This window comes from Miniopterus natalensis, chromosome 3 (genome assembly GCF_054644295.1).
Source record: "Miniopterus natalensis isolate mMinNat1 chromosome 3, mMinNat1.hap1, whole genome shotgun sequence".
NCBI lineage: Eukaryota > Metazoa > Chordata > Mammalia > Chiroptera > Miniopteridae > Miniopterus > Miniopterus natalensis.
In genome coordinates, this window is record NC_142083.1 from 96,406,775 (window position 1) to 96,432,068 (window position 25,294).

The 25,294-nt window shown below is 47.7% G+C and overlaps 1 protein-coding gene across 1 annotated transcript; it reads right to left on the minus strand.

Moving 5' to 3' along the window:
* Nucleotides 1-9,141: 9,141 nt before the first annotated feature.
* NFATC2IP (nuclear factor of activated T cells 2 interacting protein) lies at nucleotides 9,142-17,572 on the minus strand. Its single transcript, XM_016217944.2, has 8 exons — nucleotides 17,168-17,572; nucleotides 16,431-16,503; nucleotides 14,274-14,394; nucleotides 13,061-13,141; nucleotides 12,787-12,973; nucleotides 10,981-11,125; nucleotides 10,741-10,850; nucleotides 9,142-9,560 (listed from the first exon to the last, which is right to left on the minus strand). The coding sequence occupies exons 1-8, from the start codon at nucleotides 17,567-17,569 to the stop codon at nucleotides 9,402-9,404; spliced, it is 1,278 nt and encodes a 425-aa protein (XP_016073430.1). The 5' UTR covers nucleotides 17,570-17,572; the 3' UTR covers nucleotides 9,142-9,401.
* Between the last annotated feature and the right edge of the window lie 7,722 nt (nucleotides 17,573-25,294).

Genomic DNA, 25,294 nt, shown 5'->3' on the forward strand with positions numbered 1-25,294 from the left:
AGCCCCTGCACTGAAGGGTCCAGGGTTCGATTCCCAGTCAAGGGCATGCACTGGGTTGCGGGTTCGCTCCCAGCCCCCGGTCCCATTGTGTGCCAGAGGCAACCAGTCCATGTGGCTCTCTCACGTTGATGTGTCTCTCGCTCTCTCTCCCTCCCTCCCTCTCTCCCACTCTCTCTGAAAAGTGATGGAAAAAATATCCTGGGGTGAGGATTAACTCCATAAACCCTGGCTGCTGTGGCTCAGTTGGTTGAGCATCGACCCATGCACCAAAAGGTTGCTGATTTGATAGCTGCTCAGGAGTTGATCAATGTTTCTCTCTCTCCCTCTTCCTTCCTCCCTCTCTACAATCAACAAAAACATATATTTTTAAAAACACAACTCCAGCCCCGCCCGGCGTGGCTCAGCGGTTGAGCGCTGACCTAGGATCCTAGACAATCGGGGTTCGATTTTCAGTCAGGGCACATGCCCAGGTTGCGGGCTCGATCAATGACTCTCTCATCATTGATGTTTCTATCTCTCTCTCTCCCTCTCCCTTCCTCTCTCTGAAATCAATAAAGATATATTTTTTAAAATAAAATAAAAAATAACACAACTCCATAGGACAAAAACATAATTTTTTTAATGGGCAAAAGATTTGAGCAGACATTTCACAAAAGATATGAATGGCCAACAAACATATGACACCGTTGGTCATAATGGAAAACAAATATTAAAACCACAGTAAGATACCACTATATTAGAATAGCTAAAAACAAACAAACCAAAAAACCCTGATAATGTCAAGTATTGGAAATGATATGAAGTAACTAGAAGCCTCATGCAGTGCTTGAAGGAATGCAAATAGTACAGCTACTTTAAAAACTGCTTGGCAGTTTCTTTAAAAATTAAACATCCTGCCCTGGCCGGGGTGGCTCAGTTAGTTGAACGTTGTCCTGTGCACCAAAGGGTCACTGGTTGGATTCTTGGTCAGGGCACATGCCTGGGTTGCGGGCTCGATCCCCAGTGGGGGTTGTCCCAGTTTCTCTGGAGACATAAACGCAGGTGGTCTAATTCCCAATACATAGCTATACCACCGTGAGGGTCGAGAGACCCTTTAATTCAATAAGACCGAGCCAATAATTCAAGTTTCAAGAAGGGAGACAGAGACAAACATGAAGCAAATCACACAGGGTTTGTTTACCAGTTCCCGATGGTTCTTGGCACCAGCGGGCCACCCGGAGGATCCGCTGAAAGACACACACAAGGTCTGGGGGTGCGGCCCGACGGCGTCGGTCACTGCAGCCCTCTGGAAGCCCTCGCAGAGAGGTGCAGGGCAGAGCAAGGCAGGGTCAGCTTTCCCGGAGCTGGGGATGAAGTCTGTGGAGGGCAGACAAGCATCCAAAGATGTGGCCGAAAAGCCCCTGCTTTTAACAGCTGGGTTGAAGGTGTGGTGCGTCTTCAGTGTGTCTTATCAGGGTCCTACAGAGCGCGGGCCTGCTTGGAAGCCAGGGCTACAAAGTGTTAATCTTATCGTGGCACGCAGGCCTCACAATTACACTCGGTCACACAAGATGAAGTTATTTATTTCAAATCTAATACACACATCAAACTTATATTCCTGACTCTAATACACACACAAATCTATTTCTATAACAGGGGTGTGCAGGGGGCAGCTGATCAATCACTCTCTCATCATTGATGTTTCTCTCCCTCTCCCTCTCCCTCCCTCTCTCTGAAATCAATAAAAAATATATTTTAAAAAATTTAAGCATCCATTTCCCATATGACCCAGCAACTCCACTCCTAGGTATCTATTAACAGAAAATGAAAATATGTCCAAACAAAAACCTGGACGTGAGTGTTCATAGAAGCACTACTCATAATAGCCAAGGAAACGAAAAGAAAACCCCCCACGTCCATCAAGAGATGAGTGGTATATCCAAACAATGGACTACTACTCAATGATACACACAACACGGATAAATACCAAAAATATGCTAAGTGAAAGAACCCAGACACAAAAGACTGCATATTGTATCATTCCATTTATATAAAAATCTAAAAAAGTGGAAAATCTAGAAAAGGCAAAACTAAAGTGACAGAAGCAGGTTAGTGGTCGCCTGGTATCAGGGGGAGGAGGTGCCAACAGGCACCAGGAAACTTTTGCAGGACTGCACACACCTATTAAAACTCTTGAACCGTAGGCTTAAAATAAGTGAATGCTTAGGCACCTAAATTAAACTCCGTTTTTTCTCAATCCTCACCCAAGAGCATGCTTAGAGACAGGAAGGGAGAGAGAAACATCGATCATGTTGCTTTCCCTACGTGCCCCAACCAGAGATCAAACCCGAACCCCAGGCGTGTGCTCTGAGAATGGAGCTGGCAACCCTTCGGGGCCCAGGCAGACGCTCCAACCAACTCAGCCGCTCCTGCTGGCCGGGCTAAACTCCAATAAGTTTTTTTTAAAAGCCTGTAGCCCCAACACAAGACCACTGGACATCAATGAAAATAAAACTTTCTGGTTACAAAGGCAAATATTTTGATGCTCTTTGATTTTGCCAAATGGGGAAAATATTCAGCTCTGCTCTGAATACAGGTGCTTTATAAAATTTGATGGATCTCTTGATTTAAATTCCTTTAAGGTCAGATAAATAAACATATCTGTACAGGTCTGTTGGTTTAAATTGGAGCCCAACTTTTGCTCTATTTGCTTTGGAAATTGTGGCTTTTGAGATATAAGCATATGTCAATGTCTTGAAAAAAAATTCACTTATGACAAGTGCCACAAAAAATAAGTCCAGCAAGTGGGTATTATAAGGACCTGATAACAGGCGCATTTCACCTGGTCAGGGAGGTGGAGAGCCTCTCAGGAAGGGGTTCTTGAACCCAGGTGTGGGGGAAGGGGAATTATTGGCTTCCCAGGGAAAGAAGAGAGAGCAGTCCAGGCAGTGGAAAGCATGTGCAAAGGCCCTGCCCTGGAAGGAAGCATAGTGGACACAAGGATCTGAGAAAAGGGCAGAGTGAAGAGCAGGGAGAGAGAGGCCTGTGGGGAGCAATCGGCTCAGGCTGGGTGGGACCCAGGCCATGTGAAGGATCTTCATTCTTTTTTAAAATGTTTTTATTGATTTCAGAGAGAGAGGCAGAGAGAGAGAAACATCAGTGATGAGAGTCATTGATCGGCTGCCTCCACACGACCCCACAGGGATGGAGCCCGCAACCCGGGCATGTGCCCTGATGGGGAATTGACCTGTGACCTCCTGGTTCATAGGTCGACGCTCAATCGCTGAGCCCCGCCGGCGGGGCAGGATCTTCTTTTTTTTTTTAATCCTCACCTGAGGATATTTTTTCCATTGCTTTTCAGGGAGTGGGGGGGAGCGGGGAGAGAAACATGGATGTGAGAGGGACACATCAATCGGTTGCCTCCCGCATGTGCCCTGACTGGGGCTGGGGATCGAGCCTGCAACCAAAGTACATGTCCTTGGCCGGAATTGAACCCAGGACCCTTCAGGCCTCAGGCCGACACTCTAACCACAGAACCAAACAGGCTAGGGCAGGATCTTCATTTTAAGATCAGATTTGCATTCGAGATCCCTCTGGCTGTAGCGGAGATGGGTTGGTTGGAGGGCCAGAGGGGCAGCTGAGCCACGTCAGGTGGCTGGTCGAGGCTGCAAGCAGGGGAGGCTTGCACCAGGATGGGAAGGGGAGAAGTAAACCGCTTTGAGAGCCATCTGGGGCAATTAAGTTGCTTTGGTAATGGAGTGGATATGGGGTGGAAAAGGTGTCGAGAGTGAAACATCGGTTCCTGTTCATGCAGTGAGATGGGTGGTGGTGGGATTCTTTGAGACAGGGAGCTTATTCACTCAACAAACATTTGTGGGTAACTCCTATGCCAGACACTGAGCATGGGTTTTTGAGAAAAACAAGATATAGTACAGTCATGCACTGCTTAATGCAGGGGATACATTCCGAGCAATGGGTCATTAGGTGATTTCATTGAGCAACATGACAGTGCGCTCGCACCAGCGTAGGGGGCACAGCCCACTCCACACCTAGGCCGCAGGGCACCGCCCAGCGCTCCCAGTGCTGCGCTGAGTACTGCAGGCAGTCACAGCTCAAGGCAAGCGTTTGTGATTCTAAACGAATCTAAACACAGAAAAGGTGCAGTAAAAATACTGTATAAAAATAATGGCGCACCTGTATAGGGCACTTACCACGAAGGAGCCTACAGGACTGGAACTCGTTCTGGGCGAGGGTGAAGGCCTGGGCCTTTACTGTACACTACTGTAGTTTTATAAACACTGTAAACTTAGGCTATACCAAATCTATTTAAAAACTTTTTCTTCAATAATACATTAGCTTTAGGTCACTGTAACCTTATAAACTTTTTATTTTTTTGACTTTTTGTATTAACAGCTTAAAACACGTACTGCTGTACAAAAATATTTTTATAGCCTTATTCTAAGTTTTTTCTATTTTTTATTTTTTAAACTTTTTTGTTAAAAACTAAGACAAACACACACATTCGCCTAAGCCTACACAGGGTCAGGATCATCAATGCCGCCGCCTCCCACTCCACATCTTGCCCCACTGGGAGGTCTCTAGGGGCACGGAGCAGTCGCCCCCTGGGAGTGTCTTCTGCAGTACACTGAGGCTCTTCTTGGGGAGGTGTCACTCTTTTCAGAAAGCGCTATGTCTTTGGCTTTATTGCAGCTACAACCGTGTCACAAGATGAGGAATTTCTCAGTTCCATTATAACCCTATGGGACCACTGTCGTATATGTGGTCCATCCTTGACCACGTCATTGGGCAGTGCATGGCTGTATTTGTTTTCAAGGATCTTACAGTCTAGCAGGGGAGGAAGACATAGGCCAGTGGGTTTAAGAGTATGCTGAGCTGACCCGTTCTGGGCTGAGGCGGGACAGGCCCAAGAGAATGTGGCCAGTTCTATGGGGGGCCTGATGGAGGGAAGGTCAGGGATAGGGAGGTGAAAGGCATTAAAGGTGTGAGGCTTTAGAAAAAAACCAAAATAACGTCTTGCTACTCAAAGTGTGGTCAGCAGTGTTGCAAGACCTGGGAGCTTGTTAGAAATGCCGTATCTCAGGCCCCACCCCAGAATTGCTGATCCCACATCTGCATTTTCACAAGCTCCCCAGCTGAATCGTGTGCACAGTGGAAGTGTGAGGAGTGCTGGCCTCATCGAGAATTCTCAGCCACATGTCAGGCCCACCTAGTTTTACATCTGGCTTGGCATTCAGTGGCTGAGTGGTCTGGGGCAGGTCAATTGATCTTTTTATGTTTCTCTTCTGTAAAATCAAAATACAGTAGTCTCTCCTTATCCGGGGGGATATGTTCCAAGACCCTCAATGGATGCCTGAAACCATGGATAGTATTGAACTCCATAGATATATTTTCCTGTACACACATACCTATGAAAAAGTTTAATTTACAAGTTAGGAATCATAAGAGATTAACAATAAAATAGAACAAACAATTACAATACAGTCATGTACCACATGTCTCTTGACGGCATCATTTTCTCTTGTGCCTGATTTAATCTCATTTTATACAGTGACATGCTGTACAGGGTCATATCCTAGGAGCAACAGCTTGTGCCATACAGCCTGGGTGTGTAGGCTATGCCGTCTGCGCGTGATTCAGTGCACTGTGATGTTCACACAAGGAAATCGCCTGACGCATCTCAGAACATTTTCATGTCGTTAGTGGCACATGACTATACGGTAACATACGTGAACAGGATCTCTCTAAATATCTTACTGTACTGTACTTACCCTTCTTGTGATATGAGATGACACAATGCCTTTGTGATGTTGAAGTGAGGTCCTCAGAATAGCACATAATTTAAACTTATGAATAGTTTATTTTTGAAATTTTCTTTTATTTATATTTTAAAAATATGTTTTATTGATTTCTAGAGAGCATGTGCGCTGACTGGGAATTGAACCAGCGACCTTTTAGTGCATAGGACTATGCTCAACCAACTGAGCCACACCAGCCAGGACATGAAATTTTCCATTTAATATATTTAGACCATGGTTGATCGAGGGTAACCAAAACCGCAGAAAGCAAAACTGCAGATAAGGGGGACACCTGTGATAACAAAACCTATCAGGCAGGATTACTCTGAGGAGAAATGAGATTAAAAGTGCCAAGCTTGGTATGTGGCACCGAGTAAGAGCTCACTATGGTTTTTAAGGTTTCTAAGCAGGAGCATTTTAATTTTTTAATTGATTTTTTTAGAGAGAGAGGAGAGAGGAAGAGAAACATCGATGCAAGACTGAAACATCAATTGGCTGCCTCCTGCACACCCCCTACTGGGGATGAAGCCCATGACCCGGGCATGTGCCCTGACCCTGACCAGGAATCGAACCGGCAACCTTTCGGTGCACAGGAGGATGCCCAACCAACTGCACCACATGGGCCAGGGCAGCAGGAGAGTTTTAGAAAGATCATCGGACAAGTGATCAATTCTCTGATTAAAAGGATAAATAATCTCTCTTATCATAGAAGAAATGCAAATTACTTTACAATTCTTTCCCATATCCTCTCTAGATTAAGTGTTGGAGAAGAAACTGGAACCTTCTAGCACTTACTAATAGACTTACAGAGGTACAGCCACTTTGGTCAGAAATCTGGCAGCACTCAAGAAAAACTGGGCAGGTGCCCACTCAATGACCAGTGCTTCCACTCCTGGATATAAACCTGAGATCTCACCTGGGTTCCCAAAGAGGACCACTACATTCTCTGCAAGACAGCATCCTGGGGCTAGTACAGGATTTGGTTACATGGGACAGAAATCTTCAAATAGCAGTGATTCAAACAAGGCAGAAGTTCCACTTTCCCTTGAAAGCCCAGAGGTCGATGGCACAGGGCTGGTAAAATGCTGCATGAAAGCTGAGACTCAAGTTCCTTCTCTCCTTGACCTTCCCTGCGTGGCTTCCATCCAAGGTCACCTCATGTCAGTCGGGTTGCTCACTTCCAGGAAGAAAGTGAAGGAGAGGGGCACACGCTGCCCACTTATGGTCGCATCCTGGAAACTGCAGCCCTTCTCCCCTTGTACCTCATGAGTCCCAAGCGGCCCTTGGGCACACCCAGCTATAGCAAAGGCTGGGAAGTATAGTCTTCATTCTGAAGTCTCTGTGCTTTGCTAAAAACCAGGGGTTCTGTTACCCCAGAAGGAGGAAGAAAGGATGTCAGGGGACAACTAACGGTCTTAGTCGCAGAGACTAGTGGTCCCATGAGGGCTACAAACACAGAAATCCTCAAATACACACAAGTTGAAGGTATTCCCATTTATTCTGCTGAGACTGGATATATAATCTTAACGTGTTCAAAGTCTTTAACAGACATAAAAGATCTGAAAAAATGAGAGCTATACCGTATTATGTATTATTTAAATGTTATTAAGGTTTCTTTGCTACAATAGGTCAAAGGAATGCCACACCAACAAAAAAAATTTTAAGAATGTGATACACTGTTGCCAAAATTATACCACATATAGTGGGAAATTAATGACTTTATTAGTAGACAACACTGAGGAAACTGGCTAATTATATGATGAAAATAAGACTTGGACCTCATATGCAAATGTGAATTTTAAATAGTTTAAAAGTAATGCTCAATATTTAGCAGCTAGTACAGTTTGGCATCAGCCACTGAGAACAAGTGTTTGACCACGCAGAGCAGACGCCAGACGCTGCAAACACCAGCATGTACTAGCTGGACTTCAGCCCTATTTATGGCCTAAGTGTCAAAGGAAAAGCTAATAAGCTAACAAAAGAAAATGTAAAATATCTTAATTACTTTTAAATAAGAAATCAAAAAGCAACAAATGATACGGCAAAATAATTCATTCACCTATATTAAAATTAAAATTTTCTTTTCAGTAAAGGGCACACCTAGATATATAAACCAAGTGCCATTCTGAGTTATCTGCAACTGCCCAGGAATATATAACTCTTGAGAATAAACAAAGGCACAGGAAGCCCACATGAGAAAATAAGCAAAGAGAAATGAACAGCTTACAGAAAGGGAAACCAAAAAGGCTGACAGGTACCTGAAGAAATCCCCCAAGTTCCTGGGGATGAGATGAGTGCACATTAAAACACACCTTACACCCTTGAGACTGGCAAAAAAGAAAAAGTTGGGCAATAAAAGAGCCAGTGAGGGTGAGGAGAAAGGGGAAGCTTCCAGTGGGAGTGTCAGTGACCATCTCAAGAGAAATTTGGTAGAACTATAGAGAAATTAACCTGTCTGGCCTGTAATCCCATCCTGGGTACCTACGCCGGAGAGCTTTCCACACAAGCATGGAAGGGGACACATAATAGGATGTTCATCGTGGCCTTGTCTACATGCCCAGGAGTTGCAGGTACCTAGGGTTGGAGTCGCCTGGGGTCCAGCAGTGAACGTGAAAGTATCACGCAGCTGATGCCCACTGTGCAAGGCCGCAGCTCAGTTCAAAGCAGCAGAGTCGGTGTAAAACAGGCAACACATGTTGAGTGAGAAAAGAAGCCGCACAGATGTGCAGCACACCACCACATGCCTAGGAAGGCTATTCACACGCACAGCACCGCGCTTCACAAGGACACATTCATATTCAAAGATGTGTAACCAACAGCGTAGAGCGGGTGCTTATGGGAGAGGGCGGCACGAAGAAGGGGAGAAGAGCCATAAAACCAGGGCCTTGCATGGACTAGAATCTGCGATCCAAAACGAAAGGCTCCGTGTGCTCAATTATGCCCTAAATAATGTGTGTGCATCAGGCAGGGGCTGTAAAGGGTCCTGAGGTGAGTTAGACACTCAAGGCCCAGAACCTTCAATATCTTTCAAAAGAGTAGCCCACTGTCTGCCTACACTTAGGCTCATGCGTGAGCTTGATCATTTACTTTCCTGCAAGTCAAAGAGCCACACCTGTTATGTGCCTCAAGCAAACCTCACCACCTATCCCCAATTGACACTAAGGCCACTGCTGTCCTAGACATGGCGTAAATCCCAGGCCTGGAATCCCATTCTCAACACTAATTTATTTCAACTCCCTCTTCAAACAGCAGTTTCATAAAATAGACATTTTGGTGAAGGAAAGGGTGATGGTGGAAGTAATGTCCCAGGGGGTTGCAAAACTCAGCACACCATGGAAATGGAGATGTCCCAGGGGGTTGCAAAACTCAGCACACCATGGAAATGGAGCCACAGTCCACCCAGGGCAGCAATGACGACCACACAACTAACCAGGTCACTAACAGTTTGAAACTAGAGTCAACGGGAGAGGGGGTCAAATACCATGCCTTGATTTTGCTTCAGCTTAAAGCTAAGTTCTAACTCAGCTTCAGCCAGCCCTTACAGGGCCAAAAGGGGACAGGTGTTCTCCCCAAGTCCAGATGGGCCTCCAAACAGGGAGTGGGGTTTCAGCCCCAGACCTCAATGAGGTCCCCGGATTCCATGCCCAGATCAGCCGGTAGCTCCTTGCCTGAAAGCTTTGTCCCATCAAAGAAGAAGGAGAGCTTGCAGCCAGAGAGTCCCATGGCCTCCTCGTAGTGGGACATGAGAGTCTTGAGAGGAGAATCCTGGATAGACAAGAAAAAATTGATGTAAATGAAAAGAGGAGCTGGGAAGAACTTGGGACAGAGGACGTGGGACAGAGAAGAGGAGGGGACAAGTAAAGTCAGTGCCTGTGAGGGGAAGGCGAGTGGACAAAGCCAGTATAGTTGGTTCCTCTCTAGGCAACCAGGCTACAGAGCCCAAAGCTTAGGATGGAGGCTCTGGGTCAGGCAGGTTCTCCAAGTCTCAATCTCCTCGCCTGCCAATGGAGGCATATATTGCAATGACAAAGAGAGCCCAGACTCTGGAGTGAGAATGATCTGAGCTAGAGGCCAGGCTCTCCCACCTAACTGGATGTGTGACTTTAGGTAAGTGTTAGAGTTTAAACTGTGTCCCCTGCAAAAAGATACTTTGTGGTCCTAATCCCTGGTAAATGTGACTGTGACCTTACTTGGAAGTAGGGTCTTCACAGATGTAATCAAGTTAAGATGAGATCACACTTGAGGATTAGGGTGGGCAGTAATGCAACATGACTGGTGTCCTTGTAAGAAGAGAAAACAGAGACACAGGGAGAATGCCATGTGATAACAGAGGCCGATTGGAGTGATGCAGCTGCAAGCCAAGGATCGACGGCCACCACCAGGAGCTGGAAGAGGCAAGGGAGAATTCTGCGCAGTCTCAGAGGGAGTGTGATCCTGCTGGCGCCTGAATTTCAGATTTCTAACCTCCAGAACTGTGACAGAATACATTCCTGTTCTAAGCCTCCCAGCTTGTGGTCCTGTGTTATAGCAGCCCAGGACACTAATACAGCAAGTCACTCACCTCTCTAGACCTCAGTTTCCTTATCTGTAAAATAAGGGTAACAGTGCTTCACCATATAAGACTGTTGTGAAATTCAATACCCTCAATGTCACTTACAAGTGTGGCTTTAATTGCTATTTTGATGGATTTTGGTGGTTACTGTCCAAAGGTCCTTTCCATTTTAACTAGAAGAAGGACATAGGAGCATAGAGCAGAGGTTCCCAGCAGAAAGGGAGGGAAGTTGAATGACGGGCTTTTCCCACTACCTGGGGTGGGTGGGAACCCAAGACCAGGGAGGGCAGTGTCCAGAAAATCAGGCCTAGAAGGAATGCACCCTCAGTTAACTGACAAGAGAGGTGGCAGAGGAAAGGGTGAGGGGCATGGAGAGCCAGCTCTTTCACTCACTCGAGACAGCGAGACTTCCAGCATCTGGTGTTTCTCCTTCCCCTGCACCCGCAGCTGGAGCAGATGGGATGTCTCTGTGGCTTCTGGAGAACTTGCTAGCACCACACAGTCTGTGGGAGGCAGGATCAGGATGCCAGGCCTAAGCAGGGGTTGGAAGCAGGGCCCCGTTGGGGCCTTTCCTCTTACCCCTCCCTGGGGCAAAAGCCTCCTCAAGGCTCCACCTCCCTGCCTTCCTCTCACCAATGATGTCAGCCACTCCAAGCTTTAGGGTCCTGGGGGTGGCAGTAGGGGACAGCTCTGTCTCTCCAAAGAGCAAGAGGATCCTGCTTGGGGACACCCCAAGACGGGTGGCCATGTGGTCCACCACACTCTGTAGGGGCTCCGACTAGAGAGAGAGATAAGCAGCAAAGGAGGCCTTCTTGCCTTGAAGTGTCCCATCTCACCCCCTCACCCTAATACAAGTTTATGGCTTTTGCTAGTTGCTGAGCTCCTCAGCTGTGAGTTTCATCATATTTACCTGGGAAGATATACAATAAAATCACGTCAATTGGGGTTCAGACAAGTAACACAAAGAAATGAAGCAACCACGGGTTAGGAGGAAAAAAGGGAATGGTGGGGACTGCAGCAAAGTGGAACTCACATGTCCCATCTAAACAGGCCAGCTGTACCCAGCCGGGGTGTCTCAGTTGGTTGGGCGTTGTCCTGTGCACTGAAATGTTGTGGGTTCAATTCCCTGTCAGGGCACATGCCTGGGTTTTGAGCACAGTGTCCAGTAGGGGGAGTCCAGGAGGCAGCTGATTGATGTTTCACTCTCAAATCAATGTTTCTCTCTCCCTTCCTCTCTCTCTCTCTAAAAATCAATTAAAAAATAAACAGGCCCTGGCTGGTGTGGATCAGTGGTTAGAGCATTAGCCCATGGACTGAAGGAGCACAGGTTCATTTCCCGCAACCTGGGTTGCGGGTTCATTCCCCTGCGGGGCCATGTGCAGAAGGCAACCAATTGAGATGTCTCTCTCACAGTGATGTTTTTCTCTCTCCCTCTCTCCCTCCCTCCCTCCCTCCCTTCAACTGTCTCTAAGGGTCAGTAGAAAGTATATCTTCAGGTGAAGATTAAAAAAATAATAATAATAATAATAAACTGGCAAGCTGTTCTAAAGCTCCAACTGACTAGTACCATGTGGGAATACAGCCAGCATGACTATGTCTTCCTACTTAAAAGAAGCCAGACATCTGCACCTTTATATGAAATCACCCAATGCAAAGGCTGACAACAAACTCCTGTTTTAAATGCACTCTACAGGGCAAAAGAAGATGCTCTGTTGATAAGGCCGTGGGCTGCCAGTTTGCAACCTATGGCTTAGTTGCTTGCCAATGCACGGTTATGGCTCATTTCTGTTACCATTCTTATTTTTGGATGGAGTCATTCCTACAAAAATAGTAGTCTTGCCTGGCCTGCATGGCTCAGTGGTTGATCACTGACCTATGAAGCAGGCCACAGTTCGATTCCCGGTGGGGGCACAAGACTGGGTTGCGGGCTCAACCCCAACCCCCAGTAGGGGGAGTGCAGGAGGCAGCTGATCAATGACTCATCATTGATGATTCTATCTCTCTTCCCCTCTCCTTTCTTCTCTTTCCGAAATCAATAAAAACATTACCAAAAAAAAAATAGTCTTCACTAGGAAGCTGAGAGAGCTCAGAATGACTGAGACATCTGTGTGTCTAATGCAGGACGAGCATTAAGAGAAAAGCACAGGCTCTGAGAGAAGGAAAGGGAAGGGGATGTATCCTGGGGAGGGGACTACCAAGTAAAGCTTCTTAGGACGTTTAGTGGAACTTTGAAAAACGGGTGGAAAATTTGCCAGAAAGAAAGGGAAGAGCAAGGAAAAGATAATCGGACAAAGGGAACAATGAGCACAAAGGCATGGAGGCCTGAGCGACCGTGGGCAGATCTAGAAAGCAGGATGGGCAAAGGAAGACAGTCCCTTCCACCCTGGCACCAGTCTCTCCACAGGCAGCCCCTGGGACCTATCTCCCACAGGCACTTACCATTGTGACAGGCAATCTGATCAGGTCGGCACGGCACCGGATTTTGAGCTGGAAAAGTCGGGGGCTCTTCGGGAGAATGGGCCCCTCCAAAAGGACCACCTCATCGTCTTGGCTCAGGTGGTCCTGGCCCTGGTGCTGCTTGGGACTCAGGCAGGAACGAAGGTCCTGGAGGCGCCTGTTCACCTCTCTGGGGTGGAAAGGGGCTTTGGGTGAGCCGGGGAGGGCCACCTCCATACTGACCCTCTCCACCCCAGCCCAAGCCCCGCCCTGGCACCTTAACTTCTGGAGTGCCTGAGTATGTTTTCTGCTTTTGGTCCTCGGCAGAGGTGGGGGCAAAGGAGAGGTGTCCTGAGCCCTGCAGAGAGAAGAGAACGGCCAAATGGAGGAAGAGGAGAGACCCCAGTCCCATACCTCTCCTCATGGGCTACGGAGCCCTGGAAACAGGGGGAGCTGGAGAACCAAGAGGAAACACCTTCCAGGAGCATCCACCTTATTTTATTTTTTATCCTTACCAGAGGATCTTTTCCCCATTGCTTTTCAGAGTGGAAGGGGGAGAAACATCGATGTGAGAGGGACACATCCATTGGTTGCCTCCCGCACTCGCCCCAACCAGGGCTGGGGATGGAGCCTGCAACTGAAGTATGTGTCCTTGACCAGAATCGAACCCAGGACCCTTCAGTCCGAAGCTCTAACTACTGAGCTAAACCGGCCAGGGCTACATCCATCTTATTGAAGACAAAGACAGGAAAGGACAGGAAGACCTGACTATCATTTCTATTGGGAAGAAAATGCCTCTTTTTTCCCCCCAATCCCCACCCGAGGATATGTTTACTGATTTGAGAGAGGGAGAGAGAAACATTGACATGAGAGAGAAACATCAATCAGTGGCCTCCCACATGCACCCTGACTGGGGACTGAATCTGCAGCCTAGGTATGTGTCCTGACTGGAATGGAACCCGCGATCTTTCGGTATATGGGACGCCACTCCAACCAAGCCACACCAGCCAGGGTGAAAATGCCCAACTCTTAAATTAAGTTACTTCGCAGGTGAATGTCTGCTAACACCAAGCACTTACTATATGCCAAGTGTTAACTCTTAATCTACTCAAATATTCTGACCCAGGTACCACTATTACCCTCATTTTACAGAAAAGCAAAGTGGGGCACAGAGAGGATCGTTAAGAGGCAGCTGGTTGGATGTGAACCACAAGGGCGGTCTCCAGAACCACACCCTTCACCGCTGCATTACCACCATCTCAGACACAGAAGAAACACTCCACTCCCATGGGCGGTCCTGAAGGGTCCACTGTCATCCTCTCGTGTGGGCCACCTCTTCTGCCACGAGCTTCATTCCTCACCTGAGCCTCAAGACCCCTTCCACCCCTTTTCCTTACCCCTTCAGCAGCCACCCAAGGTTCCTGCCTGCCTCAGCCTACCCCTCCAATTCCTATTCTGCTCCTAGGGCCTCAGTGCCCAGCCTCACTCACAGAGACACCGTGTTTTTTTCTTTTTCTTCTTCAGCCTTACTCCTCAGCTTCTTCTTCCAGGGAGAATCTGGAACTGGGAGATCCTCAGCATGGGGACTGCTAGAATCTGCCATATCACACTCTGGGGACAGAGGAGAAAGTGTAAAGGATTAGCCAAGAAAGGGCAGCAAGAGGCCAAGGAGAGGAGATACAAGTCACGGGCTTCAGAAGGTCCTCAGAAAGGAGACGGTGGGGGACCCAGACACCAGGATCACATCACAATGCTGAGCAAGTGCTCAGTATAGTTCTTTTCTATTTGTTTGCCACCAATAAGAGGCCATCATTAACCACTCCAGCTACAGCAGTGTTCTCACTTTTTTGATCATATGTACCCCCAAATAAAAAATACCAAGCATACAACCCAGAAAATACATATTTAATACTACTATTATGCTACTTAATACTACAATTATAATACTATTAGTATCATGTACTACTACACGTGTATATACTGTTATGTGTATTATAAAAGGTACATTAAAACAGATGTTCTCAAAGTATGATTTTTTAAAAATATTTCCATTTTCTTCCTGCACTCAATTTGGTGGGCACAGAGAGACTATGTAAGTCAGGCACTGGGGCAAGGAGGGAATGAAGAAAGAAAAAAGGAGCACAGACCCTCTAAGCACATGTTTCTCAAATTTTATCCACGTGAGGGTCATTACCACATTTTGCCATATCTCTGCATTGTTATTTGTTTAGTATTTTTCTTTAAATCATTAATTCATTATAAAAGGAAACTAGGTATTTTCCCCTTTCTTATTGAGGTATAACTGACATGTAAGATTTTATTAGTTTCGTGTGTATAACATGATTCAGTATTTGTATACATTGGGAAATTATCAGAAACCAGGTATTATTCTAGAATATAGTTCTTTTCTATTTGTTTGCCACCAATAAGAGGCCATCATTAACCACAAAAATAAATACTGTGAAAACAAAACAAAGATAATGAATCCTAGATCTGCGGTTCTCAATAGGAGGCAATTTTGCCTCCCAGGGGACATGTGGCAATATCTGGAGAATATTTTGGTTGTCACAATAAGAGAGGGAGGGGTTTGGGCTGTGACACTGGTATCTAGTGGGTAAGAGGTCAGGATGCTGCTGAACATCCTACAATGCACAGAACAGCCCCACAACAATCATCCAGTCCAAATGTCAGTAGTGCTGACATTAAGAAACCTTGTCCTAGCTACATATGGCAGCTGCCAGTGGCCTGAGATTCTGTATTTCTGACAAGCTCCCAGGGAATGACCAACATTACTGGGCCCGCATTTTGAGTATGGGGCTCATTGCAGGGCTCAAGCAGGGCCCACATTTTGAGTAGCAAGGAAAGAGGTACATTTATATAGCACTTCTACATGCCAGGTAATACCCTAAACTATACATGTAGCCAAGAGAGGGCTCCCTATATGTTCTCTTTAGTTAATTCTCACTAAAATCCTCTGACATAGGTCCACTATTATCCCCATTTTCCGGATGAGGAAATTAAACACTGAGAGATTAACTTGCCCAAGGTCACACAGCTAATAAGGAGTAGAGCTGGGATTCAAACTCAGACCAGCTAGTTCCTAAATCAGCTCTTCACCCTACCATACTCCCTCATGGTGTAGAAGTCTTGGTCCAAGAGCTGGATGTACTCACTGGATCACTTCCTTATTTCACTTGCTTCCTAGTCATTGTCCTTGGATGGGCTGCAAAAACATCACTGGGGGAGGGTAAGGCTGGGCAGCCCTGATAAGACTCAAAAGAACACCCTGCTGGCTCCAGAGTGTTCCCAAGGAACTTGCTGCAGATGTAACAAAGTTACAGATCCTCAACACCGCCCCTCCCTTGTCCCCAGGATTGCAGAATCAGAATCTCCAGGGATGGCGCCTGGAAATCTGTATATTAGCTCACTCTTATACCTAGTAGAGCTGGAAAAAGGGTGATTTGACAGCACTTCCTGTGCCTTCTGATTAACAATTCAGCTCCTTTCAGGACTGGAGCATTTTTCTGACTAGGATGCAGGAGTCACCTGTCCTATTCCTTCCCCTGAGCCTCAGACAACAGATAACTGCAGGGAAGTCTCCTCAGGGAGGCCAGTGCTGGGCATCTCTTCAGGAAGCCCTTTCTTACCTTCCTCAGGCCCTGGGGGACAGAGTTTCAGGAGGGGCAAGTGATCTGGGATGAGTTGGAGGCTGCTCTTCACCTGCAAAGACAAAAGTGGGTCAGCCCCAAGTCCTCCTTCTACTGAAAGGGAAAGCGGGATACTTCCTCCCTCACACACAGGCCTCCAGCTCCCAAGTTCGCCCAACAGATATAGATATCACAGCCGCCTTGTGGGACGCAGGAGCTTTCCCAGGATCCAAAACTGGAGGGCCCTTACTCCCACACCCCCTTTCCTCAAGGCACTCTGAGGATACAGGTTTAGTTCTACTTTTTTACTAGGCTGCTAGCCATCCCACTGTCTTAGAGACCTAGGGAATCCCAGCCCCCTAGTTCACTCTGCAGCCCCCAGTTCTTTCTGAACTTCCATGAGCCCCAGTCCCCAATATTCCAGCTTCCTGGATCCTTAGCAATGGGCTCCAACCTCAAAACCAAACATGCCCCAAATTCCAGCCCCAGCGCCTCACCGAATCCTCAGGGATGCCAGCTCCACAGCCTCTCTATGCCCCCATGGGAATCCCAAACTCCCAACACACTTCAAAGCCCTTCATCTCCCAGTCTGCAGAAACCCCAGGGACCCTGCATCTCTCTGCCTCCAAGACCCTAGCCCCTGCTTGAGTGAGTCTCCCAAGTGCCACCCCCAAACCCTACGCTCAGTACTCCTCACACCCAGCCCCTCCGGCTAGCCCTCCCGGGAACCGCCCCACCTTTCCGGAGTACACCGGCACCACCGGTGCCTCCCCCGGATCCAGCAGTAGCCGCCGCCGCCGCCTGACAAGGCCCTGAGGGGCTCCAGCCGGCCGTGCGTCCGCCCCTTCGCTGTCGCTGTCACTGTCGCTTTCGTCCCGGTCGTCCCGCGGCGCGGCCGGCACGGGGGACTCCGGGAGCAGGAGTTCGACCGGGTCCGCTGACCCGCGCGCGGCTGAAACCTCCACGATTTCCTCATCACTGTCGCTGACCAAGTCCACAAGTACCGAATCCACGGAGCGCCGGGCAGGAGACTGCTGGGCTCCAGGGCGCCGGTTCCGGGCGCCCCGGGCCCCCCGAGTTCCTCGGCCAGCACCGCCGCTTCCTGAGCGCCGGCCCCGCTTCCTCACCGGCTCCGCCATGGCACTCACCGCACGGCCAAAGTCGCCCGCTTCTAGGTTATTCAGCCGGCCCCCTCTCGCGACTCCCGCCCTTCATTGGCAGAACCGCCTGCTAGTCATCACTCCTCCCCGCCCACACCCTCTGGCTCCGCCTCCCTGCCCTTTCAGTGGTCGCTTCACCCGTCCATCATACGTCCGCCACAGAAACCAAGACGCCGAAGATTCCAGTGAGCGTCGAGGCAATTAGCGTAAGTTTCAATTCGCCCGGGACCACCCATTGGCTGGGCTGCCTCTGTTCCAGACCAGCCTTCTCCCAGCCCCGCCCATCAGAGTTCCGTTTTCCTGTTTGGTGGTGGAGCCAGGCATCCTGGGAATTGTAGTTCTCAAGCTCTACGGCTTCAGGGAGGAGGAAGGTGGACTGGAAATTGCTTATAGAAATCGTGAAATTAGAGGAAGGGAGCATTTTAAGTCTTTTTCTAAATTTTAATTTTTATTTATTGATTTCAGAGAGAGGATGGGAGAGGGAGAGAGAGAAACCTCGAGGAGGGAAACATCGGTTGGCTGCCTCCTGGACGCCCCCTACTGGGGGCTGAGCCCGCAACCTGGGCATGTGCCCTGCCAGAAAATCCAACAGGGACCTCTTGGTGCAGGGGAGGAGCTAAACCAACTGAGCCACACCAGCCAGGCCATCGGTTGATTCTTGTATGTGCCCTGACCCGGGATCAAACCTGCAATCTTATCCAGATGAAGATCTAACCAACTGAACTACCCAGCCAGGGCTTAAGGGAGTATTTGAGATCTTGCTCCCTGGACATATGTGGTCAATTTGGCTCAAATAAACTCAAAAAAATTCTCTACTGGTTTCCGGGGGTGGGGGGAGATCACAGAATCAGGCTTCAGACTTCAGGAGATCCCCATCAGGGTTTCTCCCAACCATGTTCTGAACTAATTCCACGCAGTGTCACCCACTCTCACACATGTTCCCTCCTTACATGCAGAATCCACACAATTAACACCCTGGACCAACACTTTAACACCACTCAACTCTCCTAATTGCCTCCAACGTCATACAAACCCTCCCTCACACCAGACATCCTGACAGGCATGTTTTACACACAATGTCAACACAGCATACACCTGTTATCCTTGTAATTAGCTAGTTAATATTAATAAATATTAATATTATTTATTAATTGGCCAGTGTGGCTCAGTTGGTTGGAATGTCATCCAGTACACCAAAAAGTGGCTGGTTCGATTTCTGGTCAAGGCACATACCCAGGACTCATGCAGGAGGTAACCAATCGATGTTTCTCTCTCTCTCTCTCTCTCTCTTGCTTCCTTTCTCTAAAAAAGTCAATTGAAAAATTTTTAAATAATAATAAAATAAAGAAAGCAAAGGGAAGGGTACCGTTATAAGCATGGTTGTCTGTGCAGCTTCACCAGGAAGCTATAGCTTCATGCTCCCCAGGGAACCACCAATCCATTCCCTGCAGATCACTGGGAGGAGAGATGGAACAAAGGGGAAGATGGGCACATGTGCAGTGAAGTCAGGGTGACCTAGGGAAAGTGCTTGCCTGTCAGTCTAGCCTGGGGAACAATGGATTGACTGGGGGGTGGACCCCCTCAGAAGTGTGTGAAATCGTGGAGGGTTAAAATTCCCAGACATGCCCTGGCCAGTGTGGTTCATTTGGTTAAGTATCGTCCTGTGCACTGCAAGTTTGCAGGTTCCATTCCCAGTCACGGCACATGTCCAGGTTGGGGGCTCAATCCTCCATCAGGCAGCCGATAGATGTTTCTCTCTCTCCCTCTCTCTCTCCCTCTTCCTTCCTTTTTCTCTAAAATCAATAAAAACATATTTTAAAAATAAATAAAACAAAATCTCCAAAGAGTTCCCTCTCTCTTGCTTTTGTTCATGCTTTCTCTCTCTGCTCTGCACCCTACACTCACCTGTGTACTCACCTGTTCTCTCTCCATAGGCGTGTGGCCTTAAGCAGCCACATGGCCCATGGCCGTACAGACTCCACATGCAGTGGGCTGCAGCTGGGAACACAAGTTAAGCTAGCTGGTCTGGACTGTGCTTTAATATGGAACAGAAATTCAGGGCCACAGCCTTCATTCTGGCCCTGCTGAAGACAAGAATGGACTTCTTCCATGGTGAGGTGGACAGAGATGGGACCTTGGAGGGGAACCCCCTTAATTTTACTTCATCAATAAATCTATCCCTGGCCGGTGTGGCTCAGTGGTTGAGCATTGACCTATGAACCAGGAGGTCACCATTCAATTCCCAGTCAGGGCACATGTCCAAGTTGGAGGCTTGATCCGCAGTAGGGAGCGTGCAGGAGGCAGCCTGTCAACCACTCTCATCATTGATGTTTCTCTCTCTCTCTCCCTCTCCCTTCCTCGCTCTGAAATCAATAAAACGTATTTGAAAAAATAATAATAAAATAAATTATTAAAAAATAAATAAATAAAGCTTTCCATGAAACCCCATCCTCCCATGGGAGCCTCAGGAAATTCTTTTCCTTGTGGCACCCCAAGAACTCCCCTTCCATCGGTAACACACCCACGCAGTATCCTCCCACAACAACAATGAACTCTCCTTGCTGAAAATAAGTGACTCCTTCCGGCCCCCTTTTCTTTCAGAACTTTTCGAATGTATATACATCTTTATAATGGCTACACAAGCCTCTTGCCAGTCTCGTGACTCAGGAACTCCAGGACTGGGAGTCATCTTTCTGAAATGCTAATATCAAGGGAGGTAGCTCTCGATCCCTGTTTTGGGGGGACAGTAACTGCCTAACTGCAATTGGTCAGGGCCTTGCTGCAATACGCAAAAGTGCCTCCCCGGTGAGAAGTTTGTTTCTTCCCTCCCCCATAGAAGCCAATTACCTTTATAACGTTAGCATGAACTAGGTATGACTGAAGGTGTTTTCAAGTCCTCTTACTTGAGGCAGAGTCATTGCTTATTTGGAAAACAAGACATGGGTTTTGAAAATTTATGTTGGCTCTGGCCGGGTAGCTCAGTTGGTTAGAGCATCGTCCAGATACACCAAGGTTTCTGGTTTGATCCTTGGTTAGGTCACATACAAGAATCAACCATGAATTTATAAATAAGTGGAAGAGCAAATTGATGTTTTTTTCTCTCTCTCTCTCCCTGTCACTTCTCTAAAATCAAGAAATAAAAAATTTAGGAAGGGTTCAATTCCTGGTCAAGGCACATGCCCGGGTTGCGGGCTAGGCAGGCGATCAATGACTCTCTCATCATTGAGGTTTCTATCTCTCTCTCTCCCCCTCCTTTCCTCTCTCTGAAATCAATAAAGATGTATTTTAAAATAATAATAATAAATTTTAAAAAGAAGAAAAAAATTTATCTTGAAAACAGGATAACGGGTTGTACCTATTTGGCTATGTAAAAGGGTGAGATTTCTTTCTGCCTTTGCAATCCCTTAGTGCACTACCTGTGATGTGCATCACATTCCAGTTTAATGCTTATTTAATTTTTTTTAAATAAATCTTTATTGATTTTAGAGAGAGGAAAGGAGAGGGAGAGAGAGATAGAATCATCGAGGAGAGTCGTTGATCAGCTGCCTCCTGCACGCCCCCTGCTGGGGATCGAGCCTGCAATCTGGGCATGAGCCCTGACCGGGAATTGAACCTCTATGTCCCAGATCATAGGTCGATGCTCAACTGCTGAGCCACGCCGGCCAGGCAATGCTTATTTTATTTTTTAAAAAATGTTTTCTGTCTCTACTACATATGCAGAGAGGTTTTCTGGGTTGGGAGATTTTGTTTTCTCATTACATTTCACCGGAACCCACCAACAACACTGGACACCCCAGAGGCTACATGTCCCCCACATATCTACCTTACAGCTCCTGCACAACATGCACCTAAACACAGCAGACACACGCTTTCAACACTCACATCTCCAATATCACCTCCAACTGCATGACCCCTAACCCCTGGCACCACACATCCCACACCACACTTCATAAATGATACCCACACTCAATACTACCTGCCTGTCACGCACATACTGTTCACATAACATGTACTCCACATATCCATCTGGTACAGCAACTAGGCCACCACCCACATCTCATCCCCCCCTCTATTCTGCCACACTGATATCTCCCACGAAGATACCTCCACTCATTCAGCCACACCTCAAATCTTCCATGCAGATTTGCCCAAAGATTAAAGGCGCACATCCCCAGCAGGTAGGGCTCTTTCCCAGAGGAAAAAGGTTCCGGGGCTCTGGCAGAGGGACGCCAAAGACCTCCTACTCCCAGGACACCTTCAGCCATTCTCTACAGCCAGGATGGAAACATAGAGATCGCACCAAAAGCCCTTCTGCCAGCCTTGGGCCCACCTGGGAGGCCACTGCAAACCAGGGAAGCTGAGTGTGGCCCTAAGGGTTTGAAACTTCCCCAAGTCTCCTCCCTAAACCTTGCTCAAGAGCTGTAAGTGGTCCAGCCCCTGCCACAAAACCAGGTCTTACCTAGCGTGGGAAGTTGAGAAGCCCTGGGGTATGGCTCTCTCCTGGGTAAAAACCTGCCTAGAAGGAAGCCCCAATCCAAATAGTCTAAGTGCCCTCTAGCTCCTGGCACACAGTAGGCCCTTAAGGAATGCCAAATAATAAACATGGTTAAGCCCTTGGCTGGGTGGCTCCGTCGGTCCCAATAAGCCAAGGTTGTGGATACAATCCCCGGTCACTGCACGTACGAGAATCAACCGATGAATACATGAGTGAGTGGAACCACAAGCCGAAGTTTCTCTCTCAAGCTCTCTCCCTTCCTCTAAATAAAGCAACAGAATGGTAATGGCTGATGTCTCAGTTGCTTACTTCGCCATTGTCACGTGCTTTACGTCTAAGACGCATTAAGGCAGCTATAATTATTAGCCCTATTTTACGGACCAGGAAACTGCAGCACAGAGCTTGAGTCACACAGCCAGAAAGGCGGCTCGAACTCGAATAGTCAGTCTGGTTCCAGAACACAGGGCCGGAGCGGGCGCACCTCCGTTCCTCCACCGCCCCGAGATTTCCCTGGGTGGGGGAGCCCTCCGGAGTGTCTCCATCCTCTGCACCCCGAATTTAGCACTTTCTGCAGGCCTTCACCCACTCCTCCCTCCCTGCTCATTTCCTGAGCTCCTGATCTTTGCCACCCCCTGGCTGGGTACCCAGGACAAAGAGGAGACAAAGTCTTCTCTTTGGATTCACTCTCAAGGAGGCAGGATGCTTTCACCAGGAGTCACACTCTCGAATGCTTCAGGCAGGAAACCTAAGGGAATGACACAGCCCAGATGAAAGGTAATAGGGAATGGCAGGGATTGTGGCAACATGGAGAGCGTATTTTAGCTGAAGGGTAAGGTAGGGGTGTGACTGCTAAGCTAGATCTAGGATTTTTATTTTTTTTAATTTTTTACTTTTTGCCCTGGGGACTGTGTTCAAGACAGAAGCCCAAAGAAATGCTGGAGGTTGTGTGCCACCGCCTGCACTCCAAACATACACTACACAAAATAAAACAAGGAGCAGTGCTCTCTTTATTAAAGATAGTTGAGCTCGAAAGCAAGAGAGAATCTTCCAATCGCTAAAAATAAAGAAGGAAAGCAAAGCCACAACAGTGAGACGGGGCTGAAGTCAAGCAGCCCACAAGAAAGCTGGGATCCCTAGGACTGGAGTTTTAACACCCACATGGGGACAGAGGTCAAGGTGGGGGCCCTGGGAACAGCAGAGAGCTGAAAGTGAGGGCACTGCCCAGGCCAGGAGCTGAAAAAGGGCTGTCTCTTCCAGGCACAAAAGACAGAGAAAAAAATCCATGCACATGCCTTGGGGTGCAACATGGAAGCAAGCCGCCTAACAGGCAATGGGTGGAAAAAGTCACCGCAGAAAATCAGAATCCCAAGGACCAGAAAGTATGAACCTGGATTCAGACCAAACCTTAGGTGCAAAAACCTGCTCTGAGAAACTCATGAACAGAATGGTCAGACCTGTGTAGCCTGTAAGACTGTGGCAGAAGCCAAAGCAAGCTGGCCCCAGGGGGTGGCAGTGGGGCCCGGGTAACTCATGGGATTCCTGCAGACAAGAGAAACACAGATGTCAAAGAAACCTTCCATGGTGACACCGCCATGGGAGAATTCACCCTATTGTACAGATAACAGTAACCACACCATGCCTCTTCCCTAATGCTATTTTATAATTGGGAAAACTGAGGGTCATTGAGTTTAGGTATGCTCCTAAGGTCAGTTAGCAATTAATTAATTTCTCTGTACCTCAGTCTTCTTAGCAGTACATTGACAATAATTTTAGCATATCTTCCTCACAGGAGGTTATCAAGATGAAATGAGACATTACCTGTAAAGCACTTCTTAGAACAATGCCTTCCACATAATAGTGGTGACGTAAGTTTTAAAGAGTCAGAGATAAGTTTTAAAGGCTTAGAGATAAAGAAGCCTTCAAAAACAAAAATAGGACGCGAGGAAAAAAAGACTGGTACATTAAGAAAAGAAATTCTGGAAATAAAAATGTAGATACTGAAAAAGCCTAGCCACTCTTGCGAAGACATTAACACTTCCTAAATAGAAGAGGGACTGGGTTTCAGACGCCAGCCCTGGGTTTCAGAAGAGCACTGGAGCTGGGGAGACCAGGCAGGAGACGCCAGGAATATCAGTGACTGATTCCACCCTTGCCTGAGACAAGAATTTGGGTGTGGTGGAGCTTGCTACATAATGGTTTCAGGGCCTGAAAGTCTTCTTCATGTTCATGGTTTATATCAGAAGTAGGCACTCGATCAGGTGGTAGGCACAGTGGCTAGAACGGCAGCCAGATTTCTGGATTCAGACCCAGCTCTGCGAAGTGCTAGTTGTGTGACCTTAGACAAGTTAGTTGGCCCTCTGACACTCAGTTTCCCATCTGAAGAATTGAACCTAGGAAGGGAGAGTGTCAAGATTGAATATAGGCTCTAGAATTAGACTGCCAGAGTTCAAGTCCAGGCCCCAGTACTTACTAACTAGGCAAGCCTCGGACATGTTATTTATTTATTTAATCATCACACGAGAATATTTTTTCCATTGTTTTTCAGAGAGAGAGGGACATCAATTTGAGAGAGACACAGATTGGCCACCTCCTGCACACACCCGGACCGGGGCCAGGGATAGAGCCTGAAACCGGGGTACATGCCCTTGGCCAGAATCGAACCTCGGACCCTTCAGTCCTCAGGCGGATGCTCTAACCACTGAGCCAAACCGGCCAAGGCGGGCATGTTATTTAGCTTCTCTGCCTCGGTCTCCTCATCTGTGAAATAGGGATGTATGTAAAGGTAAAATGAGCTAATATATATAAGCACACATATACGTAATACATACGTAAAACACATAAAAACTTTTATACCATCGTGGCACATAAGTGCTCACAAACTTTGTGAGGTTACTGTAAAGTTTAAGTAAGTTAATTGATGTCAGAACATAGCAGATGTTCAATGACCGTCTGTGATGACCGCCAGTCCCTGGATTGCTTCCTTTCCGCTGCGCACCAGCATGCAACTGCTGAGTGAACAATGGTGGAATAACTGGACGGCGGGAATGGCAGGCACGCAGGGGAGATGGGTGTAGGCCAAGCCACAGGGAGGAAAAGGCCCTGCTGCACCCAGGACGCAGCTCTTCCTCCTCCACTGGGTTGGAGAGAGAATGGAATACACCCATCCTCCCCTCCCCCTCCCCTCCCACACAAGGGCACTACATCACGGG